At 47.5% G+C, this 26,750-nt stretch overlaps 1 protein-coding gene across 1 annotated transcript in view; it reads right to left on the bottom strand.

The window, feature by feature from the left end:
- Window positions 1-498: 498 nt before the first annotated feature.
- Window positions 499-26,750, bottom strand: part of BMP7 (bone morphogenetic protein 7) — a 38,421-nt gene continuing 12,169 nt past the window's right edge. Inside the window, exons 2-7 of the mRNA XM_040079775.1 lie at window positions 14,083-14,275; window positions 4,175-4,323; window positions 2,785-2,982; window positions 2,338-2,414; window positions 1,603-1,713; window positions 499-1,089 (exon numbers count right to left, since the gene is read on the bottom strand). Of these exons, the coding sequence (XP_039935709.1) occupies window positions 940-1,089; window positions 1,603-1,713; window positions 2,338-2,414; window positions 2,785-2,982; window positions 4,175-4,323; window positions 14,083-14,275 (878 nt within the window). The 3' untranslated portion in view covers window positions 499-939. The remainder of the gene's footprint in view (window positions 1,090-1,602; window positions 1,714-2,337; window positions 2,415-2,784; window positions 2,983-4,174; window positions 4,324-14,082; window positions 14,276-26,750) is intronic.

Genomic DNA, 26,750 nt, shown 5'->3' on the forward strand with positions numbered 1-26,750 from the left:
CACCCCCTGCACGTGGGTCTCCGTGCTCTTGGAAAAGTGCTGGAACTTGTTCCCTCAGGGAAGCCAATGGACATTTTCCACACAGCAGCAGGATCTTTAACTACAGCTCTGGAACTGCTTAGCACACCCCAGCTAAACGTCAGGCTTGATCCCTGCTTCTCAGCATCTTGCTGCTTTCCTGTTTTAAGTTCATAGCAAATTGCAATACTTTCTGGCTGCAAGAGGAAATTTCCTTCCTTGTTGATATAAAAAAAATACACCCCAAAATTCTCATTCTTTGAAGCACTTTCTTCAATTCTTTTGCTTGCCAATTGATTTTTTTTCCTTAGCCCAATCTGTCCTTTGAATTTGTGTCAATCCACATCCAGCTTTCGCTACTGTAGTTTGAAACTGGAAGTTGCGTGTAATTCGTCCTTGGTTTTGCTTATGAAATTGAAGCAGAGGGATGGAAGCAATAATTCTCTAACAAAATACCTGTTCACTCCAGGTATATTTTGTTCACTTATTTTATTGCAAACCGTGTTACAGGAACTACACACACTTATTAGTCACAGCACAGTCTCACCTTGGATAGATTATTACTGTTTTACTCAAAATCAACACTGGTGAGTTTGCAATCTCCAGAAAGACTCATTTGCAAAAGTATGTACTGTAGGAGCCAATTTTGTAAGCAGATTTGGGTTTAAACCATTTCTCTGGCTTGTTTCAGTTTACAAGCTCATTGTCTGTAATAAACTAAAACAAAATGTGTTCAAATGCCTCTTTAGATCCAGAAACTGTTCCATTGTCTGAATTTTCAGAGGCCTGGTCCTCAAATGGTTTGGGACTTCTTTAAACCCACGGCTGGAGCACAAACCTTTCCCCCGCCCCCACACAGCCACACAAACCCACTCTTTACAAATAACTTCTTTTTCCGTCTTCCTTCTCTCTCCTACGAATCTAGTGGCAGCCACATGCTCGTACCACCATGTTCCTGTATTTTTTTAAGATAACATTGGAGCTGTCATCAAAATAGAGCACTGAGATGGCATTGAGTTGTGTAGGAGCACAGCAGGGTTTCGGCACAGTCTCTGGGTTTATAAAGTGAACCTGGGGAATGAAAAGAGAGGAATGTTTAGATTTACTTTTCCCCTCTCCTCCCCTTTATTCTTCTCTCCTGAGCAAAGTTTCTGCCTGCCCCATTCCCTCACTCAGACAGTAGCTGAGCTGTGTAACTTTGGGATTCGCTGCCCCCAAATCCACTTTTGGTGCAGCAGGGAGTGGACCCTTCCAGAGTTTTCCCAAGAGCTGCTGACAGTGGGGCTCATCTCTTGCTCCTTCCTCCCCATGCTGTGGGACTAAACCCCCATTTCAACGTCTATCACAGGGCCCTTTCAAACCAGAGAGAGCCTGCCAGCGCCTGCAGCAAAGACAGGACCATTTCTGGCCGGGTGCTAATTCAGGCCACTCAGCCAGACATGAGGAGCCAGACCCTGCAGGCACCTTGAGAGTTAAGGCAGATCTTCCTGCCCCTGTCAGCTTGGAGACCCTTTTGTGTATAAATTTATTTCTGAGCAGCACCTGTCAGATGTAAGCCTGTGTTAGGAGGCGGGGTGCACCTACCAGTGTCTGTACAATGGCATGGTTTGTAGCATTCATGTAGGAATTCAAGGGGAAAGCACATTCTCCTTCACAGTAATAGGCAGCGTAGCCCTCGGGAGCGATGATCCAGTCCTTGAGCAAATTGAAGCCGTTAGATTGTGGAGAAAGACAGAAATGCAGCGAAACAAAAAGCAAACCAGCACATAAATCTAAACATCCATACATCCACACACAGTTAGAGTGGCCTGCAAAATAAAAATCTGCCCCCCCTGGCCTTTCTAAAGCTCTCTTACAGGCCTCTAAAGTGCCTGCTCTTCCTGGAGGGATACATCCCACATTGCAGATGCGCCTACAGAGGAGCTGAACATCTGGGTTCAGTTGTTTATCCATTCAGCAGTGTCTTCCTGGCTGTCCACAAGGATCACTTCACCCAGCAACACAATGCAGACACAAGCTTTCAGAAAGGAAAATATCTTCAACCAGGCAGATGAAGATGGGAGAGCCCTGTGTGCCTTCAGCACCACCTGAGGACCTGCAGGGCCACAGCTCCCCGAAAGGACCTGAGTGTGTGGAGCTTCCAGCCACTCTCACACTAAATATTTGTATTCCCTACTGAGCAGAAGCACTTGAGCACTCTAAAGGCAGCATAGAGTATCTCTCCCCTCAGGATTTACAGTAAAAAGCCCAGTCAGTGGCTGGATCCCTCTGCTGCACTTGGTCAATGATGTGCCAAGGCTGCCCTGTGCCAGCCCTTACCTGCCACCCCAGGTCCCTGAAGCTGACGTAGAGCTCGTGTTTCTTGCAGGCCTGTCTCTGGTCACTGCTGCTGTTCTCTGTGAGGGGAAAATGGGTTTGGCCATGAGGCTGGGCTGCCCCAGCTCCCACAGCCCTCAGCAGGGAGCGAGGCATCCCTGCTCCTCTGTTCCACTTATGGGTTTTTTTTTTAATGCCTTTTTAGTCACATAATAATGGCTGGGTTCAACATATGTCAAATGCACTTCTGGGTTTTTGTGCAAAGCAAAGGTCTTGCTAGTTAGAGCTCATGGCTCGTGAGGCTGTGACATAGACAAGAACTAAGAAACACCGAGTCCGAACGCGAAGCTGTGACTCCTGAGCGGTAATCCCGGCCCGAACACGAACAAGAAAAGGAGATAAAAACCTCACACGCGCCCAGAAACGCGGAGCCAGCCACCCGTGCTGTACCTGCAACGTTGGACACCCGGAAAGCCTCCTGGTTCTTTGGTGTTTTGGATCTGTTCTGGCTCCTCTGCTTGCCCCCCGTGGAGCGGATGCTGCGCAGATGGACCTCGGTGGCTTTGAAGAAGGCGACGGTGAAGGGCTGCTTGTTCTGGGGGCCGTGCCTGCCGATGAGCCCCGCCAGCTTGGGGTTGATGCTTTGTCCTGCAAGCACGACAGACCGGTGTTATCCTGCAGGAGCTTTGCCAGCAGCCAGGGTAACGCGGGGCAGAGCTGCTGCCAGGTCGGGGTCGCTCCTGGGCATGGCATCAACCCGCCAAAGAACTGGACTTAATGGGCAAAGCTGCTTCTGATAAGAGCAGCTCAGCACAGCTAACTTCATTTTATATGATCTGGGAGTAAAAGTTACATTAAATAGTCCTATGTTTAATTATTTTACCCCAAATCCGCTTAGCATTAACTTTTCCTGCATTCTTTAGAGGGGTTTCCTCAAGTTCACCAACCTATAATTTGAAGCGATCCTATAAAAGGAGCCATAAAACCCAGCCCATAGGAACACTAAATTCCCACTGGAAGGTTATTAGCTTAAAATAAAAATGCCTTGTATGAAATGCTGACAGAGTTCCAGATATACCTTAGCCGAGAGAAACAAATGTTCAGAGACATTTTGCTTATTGCTGCATCCTGCCGCTGCCATACCTGCTAACTTTGTACAAGACTTTGATTATCATCCGTGTCTCCTTCCTCTTGGGCTTTACAATAGTTTGATTTTTGGTAAAAGACAATTAGTAGGTTTCTCTGTAGAATCAAATCGATTATTTACCAAAAAAGGCAAGGAGAGGGTCGCAGAAGGAAATTTTATGTTTCTCCCTGTTGCTGTCGAGGGATGAAATGCTGTGAAATGCAGAGGTGATAGCCAGGATTATCCTGTCCCAAGCTACTGAGTGCTGCCGCTAAATCCAAGTTATGTTAATGGTTTTGTGATCCTTTTGGATCCTGAGGACAGAGCTGGGCCTTGTCAGCCACAAATCAGATGCGCCTAAGGACAGCTGACACTTTCCTGGAGAAGCCCTGCAAGGCAGCCTGGCCAGGGAGAGTGGGAAAAGGGCTCTCAGTTCACTTATTTTGTATGATTTTTTTTTTTTTTTAATAGACTGTATTTGCCTCATGATTACAGATCATGCAACAGCCAATATAAAGAAAGGTTGGGGGTTGATTTATTTTAGTTTTTTACTTCACTTAAACCCTTGAGGATTGCCCAAGCGTTAAGTGTTCCATCAAAATCCCGCTGTGTTTACAGCACAGCGGGATTGCTGAATGCTTGGTGCTTCCCCTGGCTGGGAATCATGCGCCTGACGCAGAGAATCCCTGGTTTCTGCTGGTGTGTGACACTCACCATCAATGCCTTCCACGGAGAGCTGCAGGCCGAGGTTGTGCTGGGGGTTCACCACCCAGTGGTTGCTGGTGGCGGTTATGTCGAACACCAGCCACCCTTCCTCTGCAGCCCAGATCGTCCTGGAGTCCAGCAGGAACAAATCCGAATCCCTGGAGCAAAGAAGCAGAATTCCCAGTTAGCCAGGGCTTCCACTGGGGTCTCCACAAGCGTCCTTTAGGGAGTGGGATTTCGGCGGTAGGCAGAGCTGGACTGGCGTGTGTTCCCCTCCAGTCACCCCCAGAGGAAGCTTCTCCTCTCTCCAAAAACGAGAGGATGGTTGAAGCAGAGCTGAGGTGGTTTGGGGTTGTTTTGCTGTTACAGTTAACCTTGAGCTCCTGATGCAACTTCAAAAAACAGCACAGATCCGCAGAATCGCTGTTTGCATATGCAAACCCGGTAACTGGGCAGACAATGCTGCTCATTAACCTTTCCACACATAATTTCCTGACTTTTATGCATAACTGGAGCGTTGGTGCTGGAAAACTGGTGTGCATACATTAATGTCTGCAATAGGTTCTCTTTAATTTGCTCATCTGAGGTTACAGATAACTGATTGAGTCACAGGTCTGCACTACTGAGGGTCACAATCTTTTTTTCAGTTCATGGCTTGGGGGTTTTTTTGAAGGCCACTGCTGGGTTAGTCCAACCTAAGAAATAATACCAGAAAACGAAAAAGATCGTAAATAGAGGGATTCTGTTCTTTTGAGAAAGGTGAAATTATTTCAGATTTACAAGATGTTTCCTGGCAAATTTCTGAAAAATTAAAATTTGGGAAAACACAGATTCTGTAAAGGAAGGAGTCTCCTCTTGTCAGAAAAGGAGATAAAACTCAGATTAAAAAATGGACGCTCTTGCAGTTCTTTTATTAAAAATTACCTTAAAAGAAGAACAAAGACACACGGTGGAAGTGTCTAGACAAGTCCTGTAAGAGCTGCTTTTGTACCTACAGTGAAGATGATAACTTGTTCAAGTGTAATTATATCCTTTTGAATGAAGAACTATCCTTGAAAAATCCTTTAATCACATCCTCAAAGCTTTAAAAGGCCTGATGAATTTTGTCACAGTGGATTTGTCAGTGCAAATATATACATTCAGTTTAGTTTGCACAGTGCCTCTTGTTTGCATGAAACACCAAGTGATCAGAAATTAATCTGAGGAGAGCTGTTGGCATAAGGGCTTTTGACTCACAGCTTTTACTGATCCTTTCCCCTTTGACATACCAAGAAATTAGAAGCTTTTGTCCCACACAGAACAGGAATGGAGGGGTTTTTGCAGTGCTTTTATTATTTAGCTTTCCTTTCAACCTTAGTGGGCCAGAGTGTGTAAGAGACGAGTTCTCTGTGAGCTAAGGGCTGTCACCACCCACCTCTGACTGTGCTGGCTTACATGAAATTAAATTTCTGAAGTGGGTTCCTGCAGAGCACGTGAGCACACGGCCCAGGGTGTGCAAGGGGAGGATTCTGTGTTTCCTCCCTACAGCAGGACAGATTTGGATAGCCCGTGGCCGAATGTGCAGCCGGTGCTGCTGAGGGTGCCGTTGTCTTTAAGCAAAGTTCTGGGCTGTGGGAGAAGCCCTACATCAGAACTGGACTTGCTGCAACACTTCCTCGCTGAGGCAGAGGGGATCCTGTGGGAACATTCCAGTGGATGTTTGGGAGCCGGAGTGGGTGGCTCAGGAAGGGGCTGAGCAGCGCAGAGGCTCAGCACAGGTGTTGGGAGCTCAGTCAGCGTTGCTGAGTGCTCCCAGGAAAACTGAAGCGAAGCAGGACGGGCAACCCCTCTCACATCAGTGACAGCGATTCAAGATGCTTCAGCTCTAACCAGGGGACAAATTTCCTGGGGTTTCATCCCCACCCAGGAGCAGTGACCCTGTTCCCACAGCGCAGGACACCTCCCACCCTTCCCTGTTTACAACACACTGAACCAAACACATCCCAGAGGAGCCAGGGATGAGGCAGTTGCATGGATTGGCCCATTCCAGTGGCTGAGGCCAAGTTTCCAGGAGTAAAGGGTTTTTATATTCATGGCCCCTGACTGGAACTCATGATTCACACAAGGTTTCGTTAACAGGGACTTGGCTTGCTTGGTTTTCTCCCCTTGTAGTTTGCAGGTTGATCATAGTAGCAATCACGATAATTTTGTTGTTGTTGTTTTTAGCTACTGCTCAACTGCAGCATTATTACTCAGAAAAAAACAGCCTTTAAGCTTCCCATGCTGACATGATGCAATCGGGGCAAGCAGACAACATGAGGCATCAAGTACCAGGGTGAGTCAGTCTGGGAAATTGTATAATGCGTTTGTTTTCCTGTAGTTACAGCAATGTGCAAACAATGGGCCTGGAGGGGAAGCCCGAAGTGAGAGAGATCAAAGGGACCCACTGAAGGGAAGTGTCCTTCCCACACACACTTGGAACATTTGGACCCCAAAAAAGCCCCTGTCAGATGCTCTTCGGAGGAGTTCAGGCACTCCTGGATTAGCTCTTTCCGGCCCTGGCCCACCAGCAGTGGCCAGGGGTGGGATGCAAAACCTCACTGGTGTTGCAAGCAGAGGCTCCTGAGATTGTGGCTCCTGTTCCGATGGAAAGAAACCTCTCGTTCCTTTCAAAAAGAGCAACCCCCTCTAAGTGGAATGTGCTGCTCTCCAAAGACAGGCAAACAGCATTAAATCACCAGCTAATAGGCAGCCAGCCCTTGAGATATCCTTGTTGGACAAGACGCAGTAAACACAGCCGAGAAATGTTGTTCTCCTAAGGATTAAACAACATTTAGTCCGAGGGCTCCCATCTAGTGACTTGTCACAGGAGGTAGTGCTCGTTAAGTCTGACTAATGTGGCTGCTTTGGGTCTCAGCTGTGAGATAAAGATCTCAGCTCAAAGAGAAAAGGTTTCTAGTGCACATCTCACTCCTGTACCTCACCTGCCAGCTCTGTACTCACAGAGCACATTCCTGGAGTGATGGGAATGATGGCGCTGCAGCAAGGAGACAAAAAAACCCTTTTGGTTCCTTGGCCCAGCATTCAGTTCCTTCATTTTAGAACTCCAGTGCATGCAAGAAACTGCACCACGCCTTTTTCCAGAGCAAGAGATAGGAAAGGCACATGATCCTCCTTTTACAAAAAAATTTAGCTGGGACATGGAAACGTTAATGTCTAGATTAGAGTTACATAAATTACAAAGTCTGTGTCCAGACCACAAGTATGTTCTGTTGAGACCACATCAAAATGGCTCAGCGTTCAAAGAACTGACATCAGCGGGAGTGTCAGAGCTTTCAGCAGTGATAAAATTTGGGGTTTTCTGCTCGGTTTTCTCAAGCATCAGGCTCTCAGTGGAGCCTGAGATGAGGACAGGAGGTTGGCATCTGCCTGCTGATGCCTTTGGTAGTGTCTGGCACTGGATGCCAGACAGGAGAGTCACCTCCCGTTAGAAAGCACTCCCAAAAATTTCTCTGCAGGTCATATAAGTGCTGTGTGGTCTGTGGAATTTCCTTAGTGAGCTTGTTTTCTGGGCTCGGGGGTGAGTAACAAGTACTGCAGCGTGAGGGTGGCTGGGCAGGATGCATGTGAGATCGTGTCTGGGAAGCAGCTGGAGCCTTGGAGGTGGAAGGGCTGACCTGCCAAAGGGCTGGTGGTGGTAAGGAAAGGGATCACAAATAATTAGTGAAAGAGAAAAGGGCTGGGAGAAGTGAGGATTGTGGGGATGAGCACAGAAGAAAGAGAACACGAGTACAGAAAATGCAGGGAAGGGAAGGTGTGGGATAAAGGAAATCAGTGCAACGTGGAAATTCTAAAATAAGAGAAAGGATTAGCGACTGTGAAGCTTCATGAAAATAGTACATATGGCTTCTTTGCTTTTTGCTGGGGTACTTTTTCAGTCCCTGGGATGCAGTTTGGTTTGAAGCCATAAACGCTAGAAATACATACAAAAATGAGAAGCGCTGCATCTGCCCCAGCCACCTGCCTTGGTGAGCTGGGGCACGAGGAGAACGTGGATGAAAACACGAGAGATAGAAATTCTGTATTAGCAAGAGAAGAGGAGATAAAACTCTGCATTTATAGACTATCATGCTGTAAGGTCTACACTATTTTAGGACAGTCCTCTTGCCAAACAGTCCCCGCTTTTACGTCTGTTTTCTCCACTCACTGTCCCCATCCCGCTCGTCAGCCCTGTTATTTTAAGCTGCTGGTTGACAAGTGGTAGTAAACACTAATGAGCACTTCCAAGTGGGATAAAAATAAATGGGAAAAAGGACAGGCAGCAGCAGTGAAGGTGACTCTTGGCAATTTCCATTACACTCTCAGACAAGGTGATTTCTGTGACCAGCCAGCTCTCAGTGCTCTCAGCCAGCCCCAGAGCCCCTGCTCACCTGGCTCTGTCCTGGCAGCAGCAGGTCCTGCTGTCCCCTGCCTGCATCGGGGACAGGGAATCCCTCAGCCCAAAGAGCACACCTGGGCTGCCCCCATCCCTCCCTGCTACCTGCAGGAATTACAAACCCATCAGTGTTTTAAACAGCAACCATACAGTGGCACCTTGCAACAGCCTTCGAATGGCTTTACAGATGTGGGTTAACCCTCCTGTTCTGTTTTACAGTAGGAAACACCTGAGGCATGGACGTGTTGAATTCTTATTGATTCAGCATGTAGACCACAGTGTTTACACAATCCTCTCCTCCTGACTCATACTCTAACCCTAGAGAGGCTCTTTGGGTCACAGGCACGGTGCAAGTTTTCCAGCAGGCAGCCCAAGGACAGGGCTGGCATGGGGGGAAGGGGTTATTCACGTCCAGCTTTGAGCAGGTGGAGGGAGGAGAAGGCAAAAAGGGCATCCTGCAAGGGCGAGAGGAGATGTGGGGTTAGAAGACATCTGTTTGGATTAAAAACCTGCCGGATCCAGATTCCAGTTTGCTTGGTGTCATTGCTTAAAGTCAGCTGCAGCTGTCCAAAGACAAGCTTAGGAAAATATTTTTCAGACTTTCCTACTTTGAGAGGGCCCCAGGATCTCCCTGGGCCTCTCCCTGGCACGTTTGCAACACCCTCTCTACACAAACCTGATGCAGCCCTCCTCCCACACCTTCCCTTCCCTTCCCTGGGATCCCCTGCTTTTCCTTCCCTCTCCCTCCCCACTGATAAAAACTCTCTTCCTACTGATAAAAACTCTTTCCCCACTGATAAAAGCTCTCCCCATGCCCCAGGCAGGAGCCACCAGCCAAAGACAGCCCCAGGGCTCTGCCAGGTGAAGGGATGTCCACAGCAGGAATTCAGTTTGCTGGAGGTGTTTTCCAAGGATTGGCCTGAAAGCTGGCTGTACTGGTAGCAGAACAGACCTGTGTAAACTCTGTTGAACCTAGGGAAAAATTAAATTCACTTTAAAATTGCAGCAGATTCTTAGTTCTGCTTTGTGTGCTCCCTGTAGCCGTGTTGCCTTCCTTACACAGTGTTGGGGAAGGGTGGGATCTAGATCTCAAAGGCTGATGAAGAATGGGAGTTTGTCACTGAGGTGCAACATGTTTCCTAAACATGAAGCCTTTTGTAAAAACAGTGCTGAGAGAAATGAGGCAATACATGTACCTCTGACACTTTCTGTACAGCTGTTTCTGCTCAGCATTGAAGGGCTGCTCATCAGGGCATCACTTTACCCAGCAAGGACACACTGGGGTATGGAAATGCCTCCTGCAGCTCCTCAAGAGTCTGTGAAGAGTTGTTGTGCCTTGCTAGGTTTAAGGTTTGTCAGAGGTTTTGCAGGCTGCAGTGGCTTTTAGGAATGGTCTGAAGGAGAGAACCAGACAGAGCTCTGTTCTGGGAGAGCTGCAGGATCTCTGTGCTCAAGTTCCCTTGCTACTTGCTGAGAGATAAACGTAGCTGAGCTGTAGATAAGTCACCAAAAAACTATAATCAAAGTTATTGTCAGTATTTGTAGGTACTGTCATGGTGCTGGGGCACATCATTAAATCAAACTGTGCTGTGCCATCCCCAGAATGATCACACTGGTTCTTTAAAAAGCTCCAAAGAGAAGGCACATCTGCTTTATGGGTTGGGTGGGCCTAAGCCTTTCTTAGGTACTAGAATTACATGTTTCAACCCACAATACGGAACCAGACTCCAACGAATGGCAGAAAAGGGTCTGGAGAGGGGCTCAGGTTTGATCTGGTGCAGCAGTGGTGTAGTTTGAAGCTCAAGCTAAAGCGTTCCAGCTGCAAGTCAAACCCAGGAATGCATCCTGCAAGATCTGATTTTTCTGCAGGGCCGGTAACATGAGCATTCAAATCACTGCCTTTGAAGCCCGTGAAATCCATAATGACCACAAAGTGAACATGTAACAACTACATTTCAATTACCAAAGGCTGGTCAAGTACCTGGATTCATTCTCTCCAGTAACAAAACTCCCATCGACATCAAAGGGACAGGGATTCACTCTGCAGTGTGAGTGCTGGGTCCAAGGAAACAGGAGATGTCCCTCTCAGCTTCAAAAGGTGCAGACAGAAAAGCAGGATCGAGCTCTGAGCTTTTGCAGCTCTACATTTTTTTTCTGCAGCTTCAGGTTAATGAACTGAGGGAGATGCCCTGACTGAGCCCTGGGATCTGCTTTGCTCTCCCTCCTTTTCCAGGAGGGAGGAGAGACTCCAGCAGCACCTGGCTCCCCAGTGGCCACCTCCAGCTCCCACTGAGAAGGGTTTGCCACCACAAACGTGGGCTGGATGTCCTGCTGCTCTCACCCTTCTCAGGTCGGTCACTGGCTCTGTAAAACACCTCCCCAGCCATGAAGGCCAAAGAGAAGTTGGACGTGAGTCACTGGACTTTGAGCTCTGCACTCGAAAGCTCTGAGACATGTTATACCAGTTAAAACATCATCAGCATTTGTGATATTCGGGACATTTTTGTTCATGAATGTACTTGTTTGCCTGAAGTGAATAACTGTGATGCTGTGTGCCTCAAGAATGCTGTGCTTGCCCTTTGACCAAGGAGATGTTGCCAGTTTGAAGAGCTTGCCTTGCAACGAAGGAATTGGAAAAGTCAGAAAGAATATTTGATCATTTAGCCTGATTTCCTACAAACACCTGTGATAATATCCTCAGTCTGACAGAGATATAATTTCTAGTAGTCTAAAGTCAAGTGGGATCTCATTTTCACTGCCAGGGTTGTTAGGCTGAGCAGGGGAATGGGGGAGAGTTTCTACCCTGCAAACATTTGTGCTGTTGAGGGGCAGGATTTCAGGAACAGTCTGCTGGGGGTGCAGCTGTTGCTCTGGAAACACCTAAGCCTGGATTTTTCACTGACAATGAAGTGTACACAAGAGATGTTGCTGGTTAGATACCTCCAACCTGCCTGAACTCGCGGAGTCATTATCTGCTGAACTGCTCATACCTCTGCTTCATGTGAGCTGAGAGCACCATCACACCCTCCAAACTGGAGGCTCACCTGTGGTATCACTGCAAATCCTGCCTTCAGCACATCTTACAGGGAAAAACCCCTCCAGTCACCCTCAGCTTGAGCCTTCCAGCTGGCCCTGTGCTGTTGTGTGGCTCTGGGAGCTGTCCTGCTCCCTGCTCTGAGATGATGCTGAGCTGCCGCTGGAGCCTGGCAGGAGCTGGTGCGCGCAGGAGCAGCACCAGCCTGGAGAACCCCTCGCTTTTCGGGTCTCCAAAGGCAATTCCAGCAGTGCTCCTGTGTCAGCAGCAGGGAAGGAAACCCAAAAGCAGCAGAGGTTTCCCTGCCTGCGTGGGGGGGAAGGGTTTGGCTTTGTTTTGCTCTTGTTGCTAACAACGTCAGATGGGGCTGAGTTTCCAGCGGCTCAGGATGAGACAAACAGCCAAGGAAGCATCAAAGTGAATGGGTGTTTTTTGATCAACACTGGAGAGAGTTTGTTTTCTTTCTCCACTCGCCCAATGACACACTGACTTGGATGACTGGGCTGTGACAGAGCCGGGTGGAAAATGTCAGTGGAAAAATGCAGAAAAAGAGCAAATATTTTTACAAATGTTAGTGACAATATTTTTACCTTCGGTCAATCCAAACCGACGGGAATATTTTTTCAGGACAAACTGTTCAAAACTCGCCATAGCCTGTGCCAGAATGTATGCAAAAGGGGAATATGCACGAACATTCATTAAAAATAGTGCTCCTGTGGTGAAAATGATGCGGTAAAACTGCATCTAATCTTGTGGCTGGAACATCTGCATAATTAGCAATATTCCTCACCTCTTCCAGACAGTGCCTGATGTATATTCCCTCCCTTTGCATACATTTTTTTCCTTTAGGAATAGGAATTAGTGGAGGAGTTTGCAGAAGCATTTGCTGCTCCACACACAGCTATCCCCTGCAGTACCTTCCCATCCTCTCTGAACAAAGCTGTTACAAATTTTTGGGTGCACCATGGTAAAATTAAGATATCAGCTCTGTCAGTCAGATTCCTCTTGGGCACCTCACTCATCAGGACCTGAGGGAGAACTTCCCTGGCGTCTGATGAGGAAGGTCATTTACTCAGGAACAGGTTCCTGGCAATTCCCCAACGCCCTGGCACGCAGGTTGGTGCCTCCTGCTCTGCCAACACATCTACAGTTTCTGCTCTTCCCAAGACTGGAAAGTCATCCCTGCAGGCTTGTGCCTAAATAATCCACTCGAGAAACTGGAACGGCCTAAGAGGGAATAAACTGAAATGCTTAGGGCAAACAGGACATCTAATGGGTCCTGTGCACAGTTCTGCCTTCTTGTCTTCTTTAAGGAAGACCTGGCTAAAATGCACAGTTTGAATTATCACTGTTTGATAAAAAATAGATTCATTTTAGCACGGTCCCCAAACACTGCAAATAATTGCATCCTTAGAAATGCCATGAGAACTGTGAGTTTCAAGCTATAAAATCAGAATTTCAGATGTGGAAGAAAACACACCAGTGGTTAAATGCTTTTACCATCCAGCAAAGGCAGTAGAAATTCTCACCATTAAAAAACAAAGCTGACAAGGTTTCCTGACATATTTCAATTTTTTCTGCATTTTTATTAGCTCTTATAAAACTATAAAGCCAGAGTCCTGATTATTCTTTTTTTCTTACCCTTTTGGACTTTTCACTTTTTAAATCCCTAGTGTTTCTCTTTTCATAAACCTAAATTAGGACTGTAGTACTATTAGCCCATATTTAGTAGTCCTAAAGAATAACTTCTCACTAGAATGTGGTCGTAAATACTTTTCACATAAAATAAATGCAATCTCACTTTTGGTAGGATTTGTATGTGAAGGAACTGTGTGCAAATGAAACTAAGTGCCTTTGATAAGTGGTTTGGGATTGCTGATTAATTGGAACTAAAACCAGATGAGAAAATTGAACATATGTTCTTATTCAAGTTCCCTGGAGGATTTGTCAGGGAGCTTGGCATACATTAATAATTGCTTGGAAGGGATTTAATAGCTCATCTTGTAGTTTTGCACATGCAAAACAATCAGTCAATATAAAAAGCACGGTGTCATCTGTCTTTGTTAATTAGGGAGCTCGAATGCCTTTGATAATAAGGGCTAGTAATTAAGCTACAATTCCAAAGGAAGCATTGGGGTTTGCCACCTCAGGATCCATCAGAGGCAGGAGGAAGGGGGGAGTACTTCCAGAAATCTTGCAACATTCCTGCTTTATGATGGTTTTTCCGCCCTAGCACACGGCCAGGCTACCGAGTGCTCCCAGAGGCCAGAGCAGGAGTGCTGGGGATGCTCCCAGGGGCTCGGGGGGCTCACAGGGCACCTCTCCCCCCGTCACAGCATGCAGGAGCTGTGTGACGCTGCAGCAGCACGGGCCGGGATTCCCCGGCTTTGCTGCCAAACCCAGCCGCTCCTGCTGACGGCACCGGGAGCTCTGCAAGCACTGGGTGCAACTCCCTGGAGGGTCCCTCACCTTCCCGGGTGCTCCTGCAGGACCTGGTAGACGCTGATCTGGAAGGTTTCGTTGTCGAAGCGCTCGCGGATGTAATCCTTGTAAATCCTGAACTCGGCCGCCGTCACCGCCTCCCCCTCTGGGATCCGCGAGAGATCAAACCTGAACTCTCGGTAGTGGCAGCGCTGGTGGTGGAACTCTCTGTCATGCTCCACTGGAACAGAAAACAGCCCATTAGCCACCTGCTTTGTTCCCCTTCCCCTCGCCAGCAAACACGCTCGCGGGTTGCCACAACAGGAAAGGGCAGGAATATCTGATTGCAGCATCCCACGGGCTGCTCGGATCGTTAAAGCACACGGGAAATACCTGCCTCTATCTGGGCTATTATAAGCATATATGTGTTTATCAGGCTCCCTCTGGAGCAGTTTTACAGTTGGCTGGCACAGGGGGCCATTGTGTTTTAATGATTTTTGGCAGCTTTGCGCTTGACAAGTGACTCTGGACATTTGCCACCGATAACGGCCGAGCTGCAGTGGGAAGGAGCTGGGACAAACAGATGGGGCTTTTCAGGAGAGCTGGTTCTTGGCCTGGCTCTGCTTCTGACAGTCACACACACATGCACTATAGACACAAATCCCAGCCCTTGAGGGTTTTCATGCCAGTGAGCGGCGTTTGGTGCCAGCTGAACTCATCACAGGCTCAGGGCTCCGCTCTGTAGGGTCAAAGATTTTGTTTTAAAGGATCTTTAGTGACCAGGGCTGTGAAGCAACTGTTCAAAGTGAGGGCTTCCTTCCGCCTCCCGCCCCTGACTGTGAAATAACAAGTGCCACATCCTCCCAGGCAGGTGTTGGGATGCGTGTTATCCCACGGGGTGACAGGTCTGCCTGTCCCCTGATGGACACTCGGTGGTCCCTGTAACCCTGCTTGTGGGTACAGAGGCAGGGGGTCATCGCTGGGAGGAAACAAAGACTTCAAGCCAGTCCTCCAGCAAGGGGGAGGAGAGGTGTCAGTGCCCCAGCCCAACACATCGGGCAAGGCACCCTTCTTGGAACAAATTCCAAATTAAACAGACAAGTCAGACAAAGGAAAAGGGGGAAACGGAGGTATAAGGGGATGAACTGACTCGCCCAAGGTCACAACGCATGACATTTTAAGAGCTGAGGTTTGAAACAGGGACTTCCTATATGTCCCAGTCCTGTCGTCTGTCCACTTGACCTCTCTGCAGCTTGACTGCACAATTCAAGTAGTTAGCTCTGAGATTTCCTTGGCAAAGAATGTGTGTCTTTCTACAGGCCTGATTTTCTTCTGGCAGCAGCAAATCCATTGTGTAAATCCATTGACTTAAAGGGAATTACTCCTGAAAAAGAGGAGTTTCAAGCCGCAGGTCTGGAAAGCGCCGTTTAAATTTACAGCTCTGCGCGGTGCAAACACAGATCAGCACTGGCCAGGGTGTCCCCGTGGCAGGGACAGAGCGTGGGGAGGCTCCGGGAACAGGGCTGTGTCCAAGCATGGAGCAGGTTCAGCCCTGCTTTGCTGGCCCAGGCTCAGGCGTTGGCCATGGACTCTTCCTCCTCTCTCACATCCCTTCTGTGAGGAGTCCAGTTTGCCACTGTGTGATTGCTGCTCAGGGAAATGCTTCACAGCACTTACTCATAGCTGGGATTCAACTTAGAGGAGCTTTTTAGGTATGAAACCTCTAAACTTTCCAGGACAAAGGTGATTAAGTTTAGCAAATGGTTTTATATGTTGAGCAGTCTCGGTTGCACCTCTACTGAAATATCTCAGGGACAACATTTAGCGGCTCATACCCTGATGTGGAGGAATATTGTGAATATTCACCAGGGTTTGTAAAAGACTTGGCAGGCTACAGCTGCCCTGGACGTGCTAGCAACACTATTAAACGTGCCTCAATCCCGTTCCTCCAAAATACTCCTAATAGAATAAGGTATAAAGAGCGTAATTTGAGTTTTAAAGGAATTTATCTGCAGCTAAATTAAAAGGGAACGGAAAAATACTTTAATATGGACTCACTCCTTTATCCACAAATGTAGAAGAATGAGTGTGATGCTGTGTGGGTTTAGTTGCAGCTGTCAGCAGTAGGATGTACAAATACAATTTGCTTCCAAAGACATGGGAAGGCTGAATTTCCAGAGGAAGCTGGGTGCACTTTTTCAGTGCATGTGTGATGACAACTCCATCAACCAACACTGGCCTTTAGCTGCACTTTATACACAAGGTCTGACAACAAGCACATGAAGATGAAACTTTTTGGGGTACTGCTAAAGTTCACAGCAATTCCCACTGCTGAGCCCTAGAAAAAATGTGTCGTGTTAGTATGAAAAATTAACGGCCAGGGTCATAAAATAAAGAGCCCCAAAGTTTGAACTTTCCCATGCTTTGCAGATGTTTGGATATAGGGTTTTGGCCTGAGCCATCTTTAGTGTTAAAGCAAACATTCCTGTGGCTATAGTCATTAAGATCATGAAAATATGTGGATATGTAACTGAAGAAAGAATCCCAAGAAACCCTTCAACTCAGTGTTTATTGTTTTTCCCCTTTTTCTTTGCACTCTGGACCTATCTGCTGACCCAGAAGTAACAAATCCTTTCAGAACTAATTTATGAGAAACACTGACCCTGAATCAACATCTGTTAGATGACTGCAGTAAATCTTATTACATAATTAAACACCAAAATCTATGTTAAAATAACGTTAAGGGTCTGACTCGAACTCATAAAAGCAAGACTCTTCATTATGAAGGCTGAAATCCTATCCCTAGGTCCTGCTGCTGTGTGTTGGTATTTGGGAACATATGGTACAGTACATCTGATCAAGCACTTTTTGCAGACCCCTGTAATACCTTGAGCACAGCAGCACGGGGTAAGCAGGGGAGCATTCAAGGAGCCTGAGTTTCCTGGGTTTGATGGGTGTTAGACCTTTGACAATGCTGCAACTGGGTCATTTCCAGTTAATTACCTGAGGAGCTGGAAGGAGGAGAGTGGAGGGGGGGAGAGCTTAAAAAAAAAGGCAGGGGGGAATAGTGGTATTTTAAGTGTTTGCTGAAACAGTCAAGAAAATTGTTGCAGCTCTATGGATGTGACTGTAGTTTCTCCATTAGATTTATAAAATCCACGATCCCTGTTGACACAATGGCCATAAGAAGAACCTTTTGGTCATTCGTGAAGGGCTTAGTCTCAGCTGTTTGTTAGCCATTAATGCTAAAGTAATGTTAAATTCTCCCTCAAAAGACATCAAGCATTTTGAATATTTGCTGGATATGCTTCATAGCTCTTCTGCCCACAGAACTTCAACTCATCTTTGTCCCACGCTCATAGTTCTAACAAATCTACTACCCAAAGGCTTTGGTGAATGGTTTTAGCCCAGATGCTCATTTCAAACATTGGAAATTCCAGCTCACAATTCAAATGCCTTGGCAAGGCAGCTGCTTGGAGAGGAAGCCAAAGCTCTGGATGTGCAATCAAAGGTTGTAAAATAGGAAAAGGAAGAACACCCTTGAAAAATAATTCTGCTATGAACAAGACTGTGTGCCTTGACTGTGGGAAAACAGTGCATTTCCTCTCCTTAAAAAACAATCCAAAGTCACTCGCAGGTGACGCATGTGTAAACACAGAAATGCTACTGCATTTTGGAGGCACAAGCACTGCAGACAGATTCTGGCCTAATTTAACACAGGGCTCAAAATACGCTGGTGTAAAATAACCCTTGGCATGGTGAGTGTGGCATCTGATTGAGCTATGGTGGATGAGGATCATCAGACACTCCCTCTGGCACAGTCCTTGGGAAAGGTGGAGAAATGGGAGTTGAGAGCTGTGGGATGGAGCAGGACATCAGATCCATGAGAAAATAAGCAGGACGCTAAAAATCGTGGGGGGACAATTAAGGTGATGCAGCCAAAACAAGGAATATCTCAGGCTGGTGGTTATCAGTAACATGGCCACACCTGTCACAAACATGCAAGTCAGATCAGCGCCTTCCAAAGTCTGGCCTTGCCTATCTGAGCAGGATCTGAGTGCTGCTCTATCTGATACAGAGAGGGCTCCCAGCTCTCTGAAGTCCTTTGTCTTTCCAAGCCTCTGTTGTGGCCTGACAGTGATGCAAGAGGGGGCAGGACACAGTTGTGCAACTGACAGGGATGGTTAAAAGAAAACAGGATGGATACATGTGCTCAGGTGTGAAGTAGCCAGGTATCAGATCCAAAAATATGGGAAAGCTGGAGATAAAACATCAACAAATACTGGCTGCTTGTTCTGGCCTGTGCTGAAGATACAGAACTTAAAAACACCAGCGTGCAGGGATAAAAAGGAGTAGCTGTTGATATTTAGAACTTGGAGCAATACAGTTAAAGCCAGCGCCAAAAAGATAATGTAGGACAGAAAACTTTGTGGTCCTGATTTAGCACCCCAAAGCAAATGACACAGCATAAAGCTGGAAACTTACACCGATCCCACGTTTGGTCATTTTCACAGCAAAGCACCTTGAGATTAGAAATAAGCACCCCAACTGTTTGCAGCTCCTCTGTAAATCTCTGCTGCCAAGTGCAAAGCCAACCTAGCAAAGCTAATTCTGCAAACACTGGTTGGACCTCTGGGTTGGTGTCAGGGGTAGGCAATGCCAGACACATGACAGCAAGGATCACGGTGAGACACAGCTTGCAGCGTTGTTATTTCTCCCCACGAATCCCAGCTCAGCCCTGGGACCCAGCACAGCAGCACAATGTCAACCACCAGCCCCATGTGCTGAGCAAAGGGCTAGTGAATCTTTTCACAGCAAGATTTTTTTTTTTTTTCCCCCCCGCAAGAATGACTGTGTTAAAAAATAATTATTACCAAAGCATTACAGAGCTTATCTAAACGCCGGGGAAGTCAACAGAAAAAATTTCACCAATTTCAACAGATTTCATGGGAGGCCAATCTCCCTGCTTAGGTATTTTCACTCTCTTGTTTTCTGAAGTTAAGAAAAAAAAAAAATGCTTTTCAGAAAGAAACTCAACATCAGATAAATAGACTCCATTCTCAGGTTGCCAAACTGGGAGAGCTTTGGTAATTTCACACCTCTTCCTCCCTGGCACATTTGGGCGATGCACTTAGGATATACTTTGAATGTATAAACAAGTAAAAACTTAAATTTTCTTGTTAACGCTTTCACCTGATAACATGTTAATTGTTTTTATAAGGCACTTTGAGAGCTGTTGTCTTGTTTATTGTAGTGCTTACAACAATTAGAGCTACTTGTTTCTCATTTACAATGGAAAAAGGCACCAGAAGGAATGTGCAGTAGGGTGTCTGTAACTTCTTCACTCCCAAAAAAGGCCAGAAGGGATTTGTAAAGGACTTTAATCTCAAATAGATTAAAGGTCCCGAATTCCTGAGACCAAAAGATAAGTCGAAGGAAAATAGATTCCAAAAGACAAACCCCCCTCGGCTCAGCCTCTCAGCCAGGCTGCTGCTGAGCCATCAGCAGCTGCCTGAGAAACCCCTCAGAGATTCGGATGCCAAAAAACACTCTGCCACACTCTGGCATTAGCAGGTTTTCAGATTCTACCTGCGTGGTGAGTTTAGAGGGTAGGAAAGCCTGTATCTGCTTTCTCTCCAACAGCTGCAGAAAATGGGCACTGTTTCTTCAGAGGTGGCCGAGGGCTGCCTGGATTGCCCTGAGATCCAGTGGATTGACCTCAGCCCCAGTGAATTTGGATTTTCCAAGAAAATTTACCTTTATTTCCCTCCATCGTCACGCCCTGAGGTCGAAAGCCAAAGCTTCAGCAGCTCTGCTGCATCACCTCAGAGCAGAGCAGGAGATCCCCAGACACCGCCTGGGCCGCGCCAGCCCTTCCAGCCCGTGTCCCACAGGAAAGCTCCTCTCCAATCTCCTGCCTCGCCCTCCCGCCTCCCTTGGGAAGCGTATTCAACCGGAAAAAAAATGTTCCCTTCCCCAGACGAGCTTCTGGGTGGGTGCTGTCCCGTCCCAGCTCCCCGGAGTGCCCGAGAGCAGCGTGGCGGGAGGGAGGCCATGGCCACCCCTCGGCCTCGGGGCTCGTGGCGGTTGTGAAACCGAGCTGTAAATCCTCGGCGTGCCGAATCCGAGACCTCTTGATGGGCTTCTAATTAAACAGGCATTAAACGGCCCCTCTATAAATTGCGCTTCTTTGTCTCTTAAATTGGTGCATAAAACCGTGGCGCTTTATGAAATATAGGCCTTTTTCTCCTTATGTTGCTGAGGTTCAAGAAGGAGGAAACCAATTAGGGGAAGGATCCAGCGGTCTCTGCAGCTGAAAGAGCCCACTGGGCTCAGCAGGAAGCCCGACTGAGCAAGAAATGCGAGGTCATTCCTTATATTTTTCTGAGGAAAAGGGGGACTATAATAAAGATTATTGCAGTAATGTCATGCCAGGCCGCAGTCTGCGAAGGCACATGTTTCCCTCCTCATTGTGCTTGACAGCAAGAGTTACAGGGGCAGTGGCAGGAAATTTATAATGGCAAGAATTTGGGAATGCAAAGTTCTGTGATTGGTTTTCATTTGTTTCATTCTCTCGGCTTCATGATTTACATGCTGACATCAGGCAGCTAAAGCAGCAGTTACAGAAATATTTGAAGAAATAGTTGAAGAATATAAATTGGGAGTTCTATAAATGGAGTAGAGCAAATGTCCTGGGGTGTGTGATGGGACGTATTTTTAAATTTTCCTTTAAAGAGTGATAAAAACAGTATTTGGAGGGCCTTTTACATGGAATAGTCGTAGCTCTCCAAGCCGTCTAGAAGCTAGGGCAGGTTTTTGGAGAAACCTAAGGAAAAACAAATACAGCCTAGATTTTGATCTGCGAATTAAGCTTACTAGGAAAACAGCCTGTGGATTTTCTATAACTCATCAATACATCCCATCACCGGGGATTGCTGCCATCCTGCCACTTCTAAAAACACAGCCTGTCCTTGAGCCGCAGGCTCAGCACCCCTGGAAATTTGGGGGGCTCTGGGCTCATCTGCCCAAGCCCTGCCCTGATGCCTTGTCCCCGTGTGCCCTTTGCTGAAGGGGCGGCTCTGAGCCAAGGCAGAGCTCAGCAGAAGGGAACCTGCACCCAGCTGCTCCCTGCTCACGGGCCCATTTTACAGCCTGGTGGAGGGAGGAGAAGGTGATAAACTCAGAGTGTGCCAGGGCAAAGTCCTGCCCCATCCATGGGTGGAGAGAGGGACTCACGCACTAATTTCAAAGAAGATGGAAACCAGGCTCCATAAATCCCATTCCCCAAACCCAGAGGTTGGAAATTCTTTACTGCTCACTCTGCAAAGTGATCTGGGGTAAGCATTTTTGCTTCGAAAGGGGAAAAAATCCCCTCTGGAGTTAATATTCTCCCTTTAGCCATCACTTCATTTTTTCAGCTTTCAACATGGAGCTGGTATTGCCAGCAAGACCACCTAGCCACAAACCCAGCAGGGAGCTTCCAAAATTCTTCTGAACACTGACTCCTTGTTATAAATTGAAAAGTGGTAATAGCAGCAGTGCATATCACATCTGTGCCAGGCTTCAGGCCTGGGAAACAGCAGCCTCCCTACTGCAGAATACAACTTGGAAAGATCCTTTCAGTCCACACATGTATCAGCATTAGCCATTTCTTTGTCAACAAATCCCCTAATACGTAGCCTTTCTATCGTGTACAGATGTCCAAAAAATAATGGAATACTGTAGTACAAGATTAAACACTTTAATGTCAGCATATGTGTTGCATGACTCTGAACAATGGTATCATTGTGCGTGTGCAAACAGCCGGGCGAGGGAAGATGGGTTTAATTATCTCCCAAACAGCAGCAAGTTCTTCCTGACTAAGTCAAACTTGGGCTAGCAAGGGCTGCTCAGGACAGAAATCGATGCTTCTCCCTTCCTGGTGTCCCAAAATTGGTGCTGTTCCAGTGTTGGGATCAGGGTTGTGTCCATGTCAGGCAGCGTTTCGGAGCCACCTGCGTCCCCAGGAGCCACGTGTCACCCATGTCACCATGGAATGTGGTGTGGGGACCAGAGGATGCTGAGAGCCACCACATCCTCTCGCCCAGGAGCCTTTTAAGCTAAAATTTCCAGGTGTGGTAGATGGCAAAGGGGGAAACAGTCATTGGGAAGGAAAGGACAGAGAGAATCGTGCGTGCGGCCGTCTGAATTCAGAGACATTCCCTGCTGGGATTTCTCTTTAAGGTAAAGCTGGATGGTAAAACCATTTCTTTTTAAGGAACATCCATGAAGTATCTGGGCAGGTTATGCACAGGTAATCTGTTTTCTTTCCCGAGTGTACCCTGACGGGTACCTGCTTAGGCTGTGGTTTCTCTGCTGAAAGCAGAGCCAGACGAGATGAAAGGTATTGTGAAAAATTTACACGTGGGACTGCTCTGCGAGCACAAAGCTCTTCTAATAGTAAACAGACCGATGGTGGTGTGACTCCTGGTGCTGCTTGCTGTGTCTGCATGTGTATCTGGGGAAAGCAAAGTTAAATAAGCAGGGAAGAGCTGTGTTTCTGCAGAATACCTTATTCACAGCCCTGTGACGTGAAACACAGCAGCACATGGAGCTGCAATCCATCTGCAGCTGCTGTAACACACTGAGGATTGCCGTGGGATTTGAGCGGTGTGAGGGAATGGAGAATTTGGGCGGGGGGTGACAGGGAAAAGAAAAAAAAACGGGAGTTCATGAGATGGCTCCTTTTGAGACTTCCTCTGTTTCTACCTTCATCCTCATGGAATCCACTATAAGGAAATCTCCTGCAGGGCCTCCCTCTCCAGGCTCCCAGATCTTCTTTCTCTTCCTCCTTTCACAGCAAAGGGGCAACCCAGGACAGTGCTGAGCTGGGGCTTTGCCCCAGCAGCTCTCCCATTCCCAAAACCTTGTGGGTGGCTGTTTTCCAGAGGCAAGCTGGGGGCTGTGGTGATGCTGCAAATCCTCCCGCGTCCTCCCAGCTGGCCACTGTTATGGCCATCACAGATGTCTCAAGCTCTTGTGCTGGCTCTGGGAGCAGGGTTGGGTGTTCACCAGGCTGGTGTTCATCCCTGACAGACCAGGGCTGTTGTGTCTCTGTGTACCTGAAAGGCGGGATGCACCTGGACAGCAGCTCCAAGCAGGGGTTCCTGCAGCTCCCTGCAGGGACCCTGGGTGCTCAGGGCAGCCTCAGGCGAGTGCACAGCACCCCAAGGCTCTGCTCACACCCTGCTCTAGAAATGTCCCTGGAGCCAAACTCAGCAGTGAGCAAAATGACAGCTCATCATTGCTCCTGCTTCCTTTTCTCTGTCTGCACAGCGTGGAATAACACAGCCTGAGAGCAGAGGCACGCTGCTGTCTAACACATCCCCTGAATCCTCTGGGTGCAGCTGTGGGAGGCACGGGAAGATGCAGGAGCACATTTTTATCTTCCCCCTTTGAGCAGAGATGATGGCTACACCCCCCTGCTCGCTGGCTCTTTGTAATTCAGGGGACAGCAAGGCTGCTTCCCTGATGCTGTGGAATCTGGGAGCTGTGTCTGGCCAGGCCAACTTCCCAGGAAAGCTGTGCCAGCTCTGTTAGGTGCGAATTGCAAGTCACACATTTTGCCAGTGCATCCAAGGGTCATGGAGATAGTGGCAGTGAGGGGGGGGAATTGTGATGAGGATCAGGCTGAGGTGGCAGCCACAGCACACAAAAAAGCAGGTCTGGAGGAGGAGAAAGCAGGAGGGTGATGGGTGTCTCAAGGGGGAAGAGGTTGCAGAGCACAAAGAGGGAGAGAAGCTAAGTGGCAATAAGGTTGATTGAGAAAAATAATCCCCCAGTCCAGACCCTCGACAAATGGGGCCCAAGGTGCTTCCTGCAACCTGCCCTGAGACTGAGCAGGTCTCAAAACATCACTGATGCAAAAACCAGCAGCCTGCCCTGACTGCTTGTACAGCACTGAGCAAATGGAAACATCCCCGGGCCCAGGGAAGGAGAGACGAGTGGCTGAGCAGATCCAGTCAGAAATAAAGTGTATTCAGCCAGAGGAGATAAGAGGCAATGTGAGAGACTGCCACAGGCAAACCTAAAATGGGGGGAGAAGTCCACAGGGGAAGGACTTGCAGGAAGATGGGAGCCTGCTGGGAGCACAGGCACCTCAATCTGCAGCTGGCGTGTGCAAATTAAAATCAAATCATGCCATAACAAATCTTCAATGCAATGATTCCATCATGCAGAGATGTAACAGGATCAGTTTTTTCCCTTGCATTCCAGTACCTACACTGGGGCAAAGTAATCAGTCTTTAAATGTATTTGATAAATTAGATACTATTCATAATAAACAGCCTGAGTCGGTAATTTTGGGAAGGTCACTGCCTGAACACCTCTGATGTATTTATACAAAACAAGACAGAAACAGCCAAAGGTACCTCTGGTGTCTGGAGAGTGAGCTCCAAATCTCCCCTTCAGGGCCAAAAGAACTTTATGGAAGTTGTGCTCATAATCTGATGCTTTTACGCTTATATGTTAATTATCTTCTACTACATGATTTTTTCAAGCTGCTCTCTATTTTTTATTACTGTTGCAGTATCATTATATAGCATAAAGTTACTTAAGACAGCAAAAGATTCAACACTTGTAAAACTGATAGAGAAATGACTGGATTCTGGACTGGTACAGCTGGTTTAAGGTATTTTAGAAGTAAATGAAATCAAATGAGAATTTATAATCCTTCCTGAGGTCTGGATTCCATCAGACTAAACTCATTAGGCATTAAGGTGCAGGTGCAGCTAAATAAAGGATTGTTCTGCTTTTCTTAATGCCATAGATTCACATCTTGAGTTCAAAATAAAAGTCTTTTAAAAGCACATGTATACAGTGTGCATCTACTGGCAACACTTGAAAGGGAAATCTCAGCTGACGGAATCTTCAAATGCCTCATTTTTGCCAAAGGAATGTGCTCGTTTCTGCACCGGCTGTGCTGAGGGACACGAGTGGAGAAGTGACTGGACATTGGCCTCTTAAGGCTTATTCATTTCATTTGCATTAGACTTCCTTTCATCTACTGAACAGCTGCCCAAATAAATAGCATAAACCTAATTAATCCTCCTTCAATATTGTATTGCCACAACAATTCCAGCATCCCCCCAAAGACTGCAGCAGTGTGTGCCTACACCTGCACAGGCTCCCTGGGAGGAACACGGCAGGAGTCGCAGGGAATCCAGCCTTTCTTGTGGTTTACCAGGATAAAAGGAAAATAATTAAAAACCAGTTCCCCAGGTTCGAAGCCATACGGTTTGCTGTGTTTCTCAGCTGAAATCCCAGGTCCTGGTGTTGTTGAGAGTGCAGTTGGTGGGATATTACAAAATAAGCAGCCGATATCAGGCACGCGGCCATCAGATAAGGATCTCAGCCTTTGATTGTGATCAGCAAAATCTCAGCTTGGAATGCACACAGGGAGCTGTGCCCCACGACCAGCTGGGCCTTGGGAGCTTGTCTGTGCACTAACAAACATCTGCAGCTCTGGGCCAGGAGGGAGCTGGGAGATTAGGGGACAGCAAACTATTGAGGGGAAAGGTCCTGCTGCCCCAGAGGGGAAATCCCTGCCAGAGCAGTGCTCTCCTTGCACCCAGGCTGTTATTTACAGCCATTGCCTCTTTCTCAGGTGTTCTGTGTGTGGGAGGTCTGGTGGAATTAACACAGTTTATAATTATTAGACAGAAATGAAGTATTTGGAGGGATGTTTTGGAAAATAACCATTAGAAACTTCAGTTGCTGCTCACTAAGACACTGTAGAGTGCCCTTCCTCATGCAAGTGTGACTTCGTGACCTAGTTCACATTTTTCTTTGAGATCATCATGTTTCCTCTGTGCTGCCAAAAGAGGCGAGCCCAGGTGGGGCACTGGGTTTGGGACACAGGACCTGGAGAGGAGGTCACTGCCTGGAACGACCCTCCCTGCCAGCACCACGTGTCCTCTCACTGTCCTTCAGCCTGTGATGAGACTCATGGCTTATGCATAGGAGCTTTTTGCTTTCTAGGAATACTTGCTGCACAACACATTTATTTTATTGAGAAATAGGCAGGCGGCTGTTCTACACAGCCCTGAGAGCTATTATTAAAGACCTGTGAGTTGCTGAACATCCACATGCACTCCTGTCTGCAGATGTGAAGCGTTAGTGTCACAGAGTGACGGCAAGTTGAAGCTGTTATTTCAGGAATGTCCTCGGGAAGATAAACACGATATATTCACGTACAGAGCGTGTGCACGTGTCTGTCCCCTTTACACTCTAAACGTTGGTGGCCCATGCCCCAGGCATAACGGCATCTGAAGGTGAGGCAAAGATTTATTTGCAGTTTAATTCCCACCCACGATCCCTACTATACAAGAGGAATTTTCTTTTGGTACAAGATAAGCCCATCAGTGACATCAGCAGCACCTAGCCCTGCATACCATAGCCCTGCTGGATTCCTGAGCCTCTCGCTAGGGCTGGGCCCTCCAGGCCTCCTGAGTCAGCCCCTAACAACAGCATTTTCTGTTTTGTTTTGGGTTTTGTGCGTCCTCAAACGCAGTTTTGCAACTGCGGCTCTGGGGTAAAAGATCAGCTGCTGAAATCCACCCCGGTGTCCTCGCGCGGTTCTGGTATGAACGGAGGGAGCGCAGCTCGCGTCCTGCTGCGTGCAACTGGCAAAAAACAGCACCGAAAGGAGTGTGCGGGGTTTGTGAAAGCATCTCTGA

Source organism: Hirundo rustica, chromosome 16, assembly GCF_015227805.2.
Source record: "Hirundo rustica isolate bHirRus1 chromosome 16, bHirRus1.pri.v3, whole genome shotgun sequence".
NCBI classification, from domain to species: domain Eukaryota; kingdom Metazoa; phylum Chordata; class Aves; order Passeriformes; family Hirundinidae; genus Hirundo; species Hirundo rustica.